Raw genomic sequence first — 9,743 nt, 5'->3', positions numbered from 1 at the left:
TATATATACATATATATATATACACACACACACAAATACAAATACACACCCACACACATACGCATAAAGAAGACACATATACGTACGTGTACGTGCATTTATCGAGCAAGTGTATACCGTGTGACCCACCGATTCTAGTCGAGCACCTCGTGACTTCGTATGATTTCGATTAGGAGCGTTAAACATTCATCTCGCGTCAACTCCGCCTGTTCGTTTAACTCCTAACTTTGTTTATTATCGAACGTTTAACAGGCGACGCAGCCTTTTTCCTTCAATCCCTTTGAGAGCGCCTTCCGATGAGGTAATCGTACGCAATGGACAATAAATAAATGTATTTAAAGCGAGCACAATTAACTTATTCCGGAATATCGAGAATATTAATCGGGAATACATATTGTTTTCGACTCGACTGTTTCTCAGCCCCCTCTTTCCCCTCCTGCCCCCCCCCTTTTCTTACGCATTTTAAAGCGATTCGACTCACGAAAACTGATCGAGTGTTTCGGAAATCGCGCGAAAATTATTACTTCGAATGTTCACCTCTCGTTTTGGAAATATATTACTTGTATCTTTCCGCGATACTAATTAAAGAAAGATTCTTTTTATATACATGTAATCATTCTCTTTTCTCCATTTTTCCTATTACGTCGGATTTCCTATTTCATATAGGATTTTTGAAACGTTTGATCAATTTTGTGAATAATCGAAGAAGAGTGTTACTGTTGTATCGGCGATTAAATCGCTCGACTCTCGCGACCGTCGAAGTCAAAGCGATATTTAAAAAAAAAAAAGAAAGAGAGAAAGAAATACTAATATCTTTTCTATTGTAACGAGCGCAGCGAGAGAAGAGAGAGATAGATCGGATCTGGAATAAAACATTATTGAATGGCGTGTCGGAGAGTGTGTGATTCATTCTCACCCGTTATCCATCTTCCCTGAAAACCGATATAAATTCGGCGAGTTCAATTTCCTTCGGACTCTCGGGAGAAAAGTAAACGTTCGCCGCTACCCTACATTGTCTTTCCTAAGAAATTAGGTGTAACGATCGGTGATTGGCAGACATAAGTGCGAAACTCGACAATTTCGATGCCAATGGTGATTTTTATAGCGTTTCAAGAAAGGGATGGGCTAAACGGTTATTTAAACAGTTATTATCGGTTATATAAACGATTATTTTATTATAATACCCTATATCCTAGTCAGTAGTCATATTTTTTGGATTATTTCTCATTATTTAAGTCATTTAAGGAATCTATTTTGAAATATTTTATTATTTAAGATATTTGTGCAAACAAATAAATTTATGCACAAAGATTGATGTCAATATAATTATTAATTAATAGCCCCAAGTTCATTCTATGCTGCAATGTGTACGGCTATATTTCAATTGAAAAATATCAATACGATTAAAAAATAAAATATAATAATTGAAAGGAAAAAGAGAAAAAAATCATTAAAAAAATTTGTATTTACTTACAAAATTTAAAATTTGAAAATAACCGTTTAAGTTCGATAACGTTATTTTTTAAATTGGATAACAGTCACTAAAGTTATAGATAACGAAATAACGCTCATCACTATTTCGAGATGTTTATTAGCATCATTAATTATTAGCATTCTTAAGACTTAAGGATATTATATTATTCCTATTGTATTTCGAAATTAACTAATTAATTTTTTTTTTCAATAAACGACGCGTGATGGTAACAAGTTACTCTTCAAAACTGACTTTCCCAACCTTAACTTTTAGTTATCGTTACCGTCATAAAAATTGCAATGTTATTATATCAAACTATCATTATAAAAAGTAACGATAAAAGTAACAGCGTTACTTCCACTCCTGCTAAATTATATATTAATTTTTAATTGTATAATTAACTTTTAATTATACTTTGCAGCATTTTTTAAGTACTCGATCGATTCTTCAACGACACTCATTCATGATCGCGCGTAAACTCTTTGAGTGCCGATCGCACGTTACATTTTGTCAACAACTTGTGTAACGCGCTTCGCTTCGTTCATAAATATGAACGAACGCGCTCCTTCTACCTCATTCGTGACGCGAGTCATGATAACTGAGTGTCGTTCGATAATACGAATATTTCCGAACTTTCACGATCCGAGTTGTACTCCGGTTGTTTCTCCATATTCTCATTATTGCTTTATATTCCTTTTCGATCGGACGGATGGCTTTTTCTCTTTCCTGGCAGTTGCTGACAGCCGCGCGATTGGTAGGTATTATAAAATATACAATTATAACAAAAGTGTGACAGCTGCTGGATGTGATAGAATTCTTCTTCTTCTTCATTGGTAAACTTTAATAGAAATTGCTTCCGTATTAAATATACAGCTGATTTTCAGTTTCTCGAGTGGGACCCAAGAAATATACCTTAAGTCGAAAGAAAGTTAAAAGGACTTTATTTTGATGTTTTGAAAGTCAAAATGGTGACTTTTGGTTACACAATTTGACTGTTTGTTGACGTTAAGAATCAAAATAAAGTTATTTTGATTTCTTATTGACTTCTGTGCGTTCCTTGTCTCTCCATTATATTAGAACGCGCCACGATCGTTGTTATCAACAGGCCGCGCGCCGGATTGAACTTTGACACTGACGCTGCAAGTGGTCACGAAAGCGACTTTTGCATGTCATGAGAATGAATAAAAATCTTCCTGTAAGGACCACTGTCACCAAGCCCAGTTGATCTAACTAGGCCAGTTAGTCCATCGAAATTGACCAATCGCATTTGTCACTTTTTGTTTGAAGAATTGACAAATTGGTCAATTCCGATGGATAATTGGCCCAGTTAAGTTTACTGAGCTTGGTGACAGTGGCCCTTAAATTAACTAGCAGTAACATTACGTCATTATAATTCCCCGCTCAGTAATACATATACAGTGCAATTATTGAATAATTAATGTACCCGATAAGTACAAGAATTGGTAATTGAGCTATAAATTGTATTTATTCAAATTTTTCACGTTAAAAAAGTATGTATTTATATGTTCTTTAAAAACTGTGGGTATTCAAAAGTATTTATTCACGAAAATAGAATTATTTTATATTCATAATAGAAATATTTATATTCATTTAAAATATAAAATGTAAATTAAAAAAGAAAATGCCAATAAGCAACCATTGCCTTTTAACTATAACCAACACTTTGATGATTCTAAGCGATCAGATAATAATATATTGTTAAATTTTTTCTTTATAAAATCTGTACTTTTTAGTTGGACCTGGAAAACAATACAATTATGATAATGATGGTTTTATTACGCGCATATTATTCTTTTCATTCCCACACGAATGTGGTTTTCTCGAAATTAATGTTAATTGAGAAATTGGATCCAACAGAAACATATGAATAATGAAACACTTTATGTAATTAAAGAAAAGAGCTTATAAAGTTTAAAGTGTGAATATTATTCCTCTACCGGTTTTATTGTTTTACAAATTTCCGTTATTCTATGTTGATAAGCTAAAGGCAGATAATGCAAAATACGAGTGAATGCGAAGTCAAAAATATTCGCAGTTATACTCACAAAAATATTCATTCAAATCGAACGAAAAGTATTTATTCTTTTCTCGATAAATATAAAAAAAAGTGTATTTATATTCATATTCATATTATTCATTCATTTATTCGAATTTTGGATATTTGTTGAATACACTAAGTACATTAAGTAATTATGATGTAGTTACAACATGCATTGCATTATTTATATTGTTGAGTGGGAAATTATAACCACAATAATCCACTAATAATTTATTAATTGCAATTATTAAATTATTAGTTAGCTCGTGCTGCTGTAAAATCATAAGCAAAAATGATGGTCCGAAATGATTATGTAACTCACAAGGACAAAACTAATTTATACGTGTGTAATTTTTATTGAATTTGGAACGCTATAATAATGAATTGTTTGATATTATAGTGAGATTCGTTCTGCTGGCAAAATAGAAAAATTTTGCCGAATAAATTTGTTCACAGAAACACGTCGACTTGTTAAAGCAAACAGTTTGTTTATTTAATAAAGCAAACAGCGTATCCGTAGCAAATGCATTTTGCCGTTACAATAAAATCGTGTTGCTGATAAAACGTCGGTATGAAAATAAACAATATTGGAGACCAGAAAATGAAGAAATGGAAGAGTTTCGTTATATATTGTAACGGAATAATTTGCAACACTAACGGGGCTGTGTTTCAGCAAATAAAATCAGTTTTCTCAACAAATATTATATTTTTGCCATCTATATAATAACTAAAATTGCTAACGAAAAATTTATTATATATTTAATTTATATAAACATTTAAATTTGCTACACGTTTAATTTATATATAAACATTTAAGTGTTTGCTGTATCGAAAAATTTTTTTCCACATAGAGAAAATTGGATAGAATATTTTTTTCTTAATTGAGGGAAAAGTCGAGAATCGTTAACCCGAGAATAGTGACCCAGTTTTTTGATGCGTAAACGATCGAATATTTTTTACATTCCAATTAAAAATCACTATTATTAACTACAACTGTATATTGTTGATTTTTCTACAATTTATTAGTATTTAGGAACATTACATATATAGATAGATTTATTTAACATTTTCTAAAAAAAAGTAAAGAAAAATAAAAAAATAAGTATTGATTCTCAATGAGTAAAGAAAACTATTGACGGATTCCATTTTCTCGCTACTGGGATACAAAAATCTCAGATGATTATTCCTAGGCTAAAGAAAGAAATGTAACAAAGGAACAGCTTGTACAAACGAGTAAAGCAATAAATCAACAGAAAGGGAATGAAAATACATTACTGTAAATACAGCAGCAAACTGTCTTCAAACCGGAGCACTGTATATTTATTCCATTCTAATCGGTTAGAGTATATACTTCAAGTAATTATATAATTGTTATTTCTATTCCCCATCTTTACTGTGGTCTACATTATTTTGTCGTATTATTTCATAAGATTTTTTTTAACATTTTTAATATGTACCTCGTATTTTTCTTTAATTTAATTTAATTTACTTCTTGTCAGATACTGTACGTATATTTATCAAATACGGTATGTATCTCACTATTATTCTTCTATAGCCAACGACGTGATTGTTTTTATTGCTTTTATTGTTGATGGAACTTTTACCGTCGACGAAACTTTTGTTTGCATAGGCCGAGCGATCGCGCGACCCAATACGACGACTTTTGTCTGTCAGCTCGTTCCTCTTTGGCAAAAAAGTAGTACCTTTCAAATTGTCAGACATCGGCGAGGGAATTCGAGACGTCACAGTGAAAGAATGGTACGTGAAAAGTTTGATAGGACCTGTGGCAAAATATTTCCTCTCACATAAATACAATATATATATTAAAAGATGCAACGTTTATCCGGCTTTAAATGTGGGAATCCCTGAATTTAAGTTTCAGCTTTTAAATCATCCTTTAAAAACAATTATTATGTAGTCGATACAATTAACTGAAAATAACATAACTTTTTATTTGTGTCGACTGGATAATAATTGTTTTTTAAAGGGTGGTTCAGAACTTTTTTAACAACTCAGTAATTAATTGGTGTTTTTTAAAATCAACCATCCAAAATATTTTCACCTTCCATACTGAATTTGGCGAAACTTCTCCTCAGGTTTGTGAAACCGGGAGATCAGGTGAAGCAGTTCGATGACATCTGTGAAGTGCAGAGCGATAAAGCCTCGGTGACAATCACGAGTCGCTACGATGGCCTGATCAAGACTCTGCACTACAAGGTTGACGACGTTGCGTTGGTCGGATCAACGCTGTTGGACTTTGAGGTAGAGGACGACTTAACAGACGCCGTGAGAGACGATGCAGGCGAGATTGCAAAGAGCGCAGAAAATCAAACGACTGACAATTCAGAAAAAAGCGAAAGAAGACCAGATAAGGTAGAATTGGAAGACATCACCTCGAAAGAAGAGAAGATATTGGCAACTCCAGCGGTGAGGAGGATAGCCAAAGAGAATAACATAAAGCTGACGGATGTAAAAGCGACCGGCAAAGATAGAAGAGTGCTCAAGGAAGACATACTGGCACACCTGCAGAAAATTTCCGCGGATCCGAGAGTTAAGGTGGATATTCCATCGAGCATGACGGGAAGAACGGTCGGTCTTAAAGGATACACGAAACACATGTGGAAAACTATGACGAAATCTTTGGTGAGTCTTCGAGAAGATGAAGAAATAGCTGCAATCTTAAAATACAGTAACTAGTAAATATAATTTTTTTAGAGCTTAATTTTTTTAAACTTCAATCATTACATTTAATTTAATCTGTATTTAATATTCTATTCATTTAATATTTAATACTAATTTCATTACTTCTGTATTAATATTCAATGATTTTTTTTTATAATACTGTTTAAACTTCTCTCCCTCCCATTTTCAATCTTTCAAATTTAATTTTCTAGTACACAATCTTTCCAATTAAAAAAAATTAATTATACTTACAATTTCTATCTTTTAATAAATTTTTTCTTTTTTGTTTTCGTAATAACAAATTACGCCGTTTATGAGTTATCTTGATATCGGTGTCAACATTTCGTGAATTACAATTCACTTCATCAGGGGGAGAAGCAACTTGATACTGAGTCTCTTCTGAGTCGCTTCTCTGGGGCGACTCCTTTTTATATGCTGTTGAAATATAAGAGGATCGGAGGGGGAAGGGGAAGTCGCTGAGACTGTAATAAAAGCGATTACTTTCGGCCGATCAATTTCCGAAAACCGAAGAATGATCTTTCATTTACAGCCTTTGGCTCTGTTTACGTTATCGGAATGTTTCCTTAGAGTCTCTCTGTCTTTTCCTTAAAAAATATGAGATGGTCGTTTGTGGCGGCTATTGTGGTCAATATCTATAGATTGAGTCACATCACCATCCAGCACAAAACCAATTGGCAATCAACTCACTTGTATACAGCATATTAGACAAAGAATCTATAGACAAAACTCAATCATTTGAAACAAGCCTAACAATAAAACCGACACAACAAAAGGACATAAATAAAATAATCATCTACATGCTGAATCATATTATCACCCAACATAAAAATAGTCAGTAATCAACTATACATAATAAAGCATCATATCAGACGAATAACACCTATAAACAAAATTTAACCATTTAAACCAACAAAACGGATACGACAAAAAATATAATAATTAAGAGTTTAAAAAATATAAAATAACAATCAACAGACTTAAAAGCAAGGCGACAAATTCCGACACAAAGTCATCACACGATAAGGCAGACAAGAGAATCTTTCCTGGTCTCACGTGTAGAAGGAATTGTATCGGAAGAATCTTAAATAAGCACAATATCCGAATCGTCTTCAAGCTTGCAAAAAAGACAGGACAAATTTTGAGGAACTGTAAAGGCCAAAGACTTCCACTTAGTTTGGCAGGAATATATAAAATACCTTATTTTTGAAAAAGAAAGTGTATATTGAACAGTTACCAACTCTGTTCGAAAGTTATTTCTTATATTGCGATTTTATCAATATCTTTTAGCTGCAATTTGAATTTTTTTTGTATTTATTTTCCTCTCCAAAAGTTATCTTGAAACTCTTCGAAACTTTTTGTACCCAAAAAAACAATTCTCGGTAAAAAGAAAAAACCTCCAAATATATAGTAGAAATTCTACTAAATTAGCAACACTAATATTGGAGAAAAAGGAAAAATCTACGGATGAAAGAACATTAATGTAATGTCAGATTAAAGCATATCATATAGTCAGCATTATTCTAACATAATATTAAGACAGGACATCAAATGCTCGAGCAAACAATCACAATAGCTATCACCACTTCATATTTTCCAAGGAAATACAAAGAAATATAGAAACATCTCGAATCTAAACAGAGACAATAGCTGTAACATAAGTGATATATGAAAAACATCCTCCTGGTTTTTAAAAATTGATTGACCGACAATAATCGACCTCAGTACAGTCACAGCAACCCCTCTTTCCCCCTACCCTTCTTATATATACAGCGTATAAAAAGAGAATCCTCCAGAGAAGCGGAGAGAGAACATAAAGAAATGGATCACAAGAAGAAAACATATCCACTGGGCGACCTATATATAGAAGAAGAGGGAGGAAAAAAGGGCACAGAGAACTTATCACGGTTTTTTACCTTTAAACTGGTGAATCTTACATCGAAGATAAGTTGCGCCATGCCCGAGTATTTTTTTTAATAGAACTTAAATAGTACTTTTTAATGTATGAAAAGATTCCGTATGAAGGAGATTAAAATTCATAAAGAATCCACTATTCTCTCCTTATCAGAATCAGTATTCTCATCCTAATGAAGTAAATTCATGAAATGTTGACACTTAACGATGTATCAAAAAACGAAAATAATCCATAAACCGCATAACTTCTTCGAAGAAGATACCCGTGGAAGCCTTAAAAATCTCCCAACAAATTATCCAGAAAACAACTTATCTTTATCATGAATTTTTCACAGACAATACCACACTTCGTCTATAGCGATGAGTGCAACGTGGACCAAGTGATGCGCTGCCGAAACGATGTGAAAGACTCCTTGATGGAACGGGGCATCTCTCTAACTCTTATGCCGTTCTTCGTAAAAGCAACCTCGCGAGCGTTGGAACAGTACCCCCAATTAAACGCTTGGCTCGACGAGGAGGCCCAACAGCTGCAGCTCTTGGATAATCATAATATCGGCATCGCCATGGACACTTCGGACGGCCTAGTAGTGCCGAACATCAAGAATGTGCAGAATCTCAGTGTTTTCGCAATCGCGCAAGAGCTGAATAGACTTCAGGAGTGTGGCAGTAAAGCATCGATATCGTACTCACGACGTTTACGTTGTCCAATATAGGCGTGGTAAGTGTGGACACATCAAAAGACAAATTAGTGAATTATAAATCATACAAATTATATATGTATATAATTTACTTTTCGAATATCCTTTCGATCTTGGCATTCTTCTTTGATTCCTTTCTTCCCATTTTCTTTTTTCCTATATCTAAATATTTGTTTCCATTGAAGTACTATTTTTTGTGTCGACTTCTAGATTGGTGGAACGTTTATGAAGCCGGTGATCGTACCACCGCAGGTGATAATAGGTGCATTTGGGAAGGCGCGGAAGTTGCCGCGATTCGACGATGAAGGGAATGTGATTCCAGCTAACATAATGTCGATCAGCTGGTCCGCGGATCATCGCATCGTTGACGGTGTAACGGTGGCCAGATTCTCCAATTTGTGGAAGTACTATGTGGAGAATCCAATGCATCTGCTGATCTGCCCTTGAAGCCTTCTACATATAAACATTGATGTATATTAAGTCCTTATATTGAACGAACTTTTCTACGTATTATTAAAACGAGATTATGAAGATTATAGCGAAACAAAATGTAAAAGTACAAAATAATAAACTGTTTGATGTCAGAGTCACTTTCTCAAGTAAAACTCATCAAGTTTCAGTGCAGAACTAGAAATAAATACTTCCAAATGCCTGGCATATCCCATAAAATATTATAACATGATAAATAATAATCGGATCTCTAATGATTCACAAGTTCCAAAATCCAAGGGTCAACTCATCTAGTTATGAGTTACATTTATTTGTAATCCTAATCTAAAATGAGTCGGAATACATACTACTTATATAAAGTTGAGTATCCATTTTCGGAATCAGTGATTTATAAGCATCGATATCTTTTTTTGAACATATAAATTTGAATTTAATAATGGTTCAGAAC

At 33.4% G+C, this 9,743-nt stretch overlaps 1 protein-coding gene across 1 annotated transcript; it reads left to right on the top strand.

Moving 5' to 3' along the window:
- Positions 1-2,087: 2,087 nt before the first annotated feature.
- On the top strand, positions 2,088-9,568 carry Dbct (Dihydrolipoamide branched chain transacylase E2). The gene is given in 6 exon segments (XM_018462180.1): positions 2,088-2,228; positions 5,164-5,291; positions 5,630-6,176; positions 8,483-8,819; positions 8,822-8,865; positions 9,056-9,568. Coding segments are annotated over 6 exon segments (1,338 nt in total). The 5' UTR covers positions 2,088-2,183; the 3' UTR covers positions 9,293-9,568.
- The last annotated feature ends 175 nt before the right edge of the window (positions 9,569-9,743 follow it).

Source organism: Mycetomoellerius zeteki, unplaced genomic scaffold, assembly GCF_001594055.1.
Source record: "Mycetomoellerius zeteki isolate Tzet28-1 unplaced genomic scaffold, Tzet1.0 scaffold101, whole genome shotgun sequence".
In the NCBI taxonomy this organism is placed as follows: Eukaryota; Metazoa; Arthropoda; class Insecta; order Hymenoptera; family Formicidae; genus Mycetomoellerius; species Mycetomoellerius zeteki.
The sequence above is the reverse complement of the archived record's forward strand: the minus strand, read 5'-3'. Positions and strand labels throughout refer to the sequence as shown.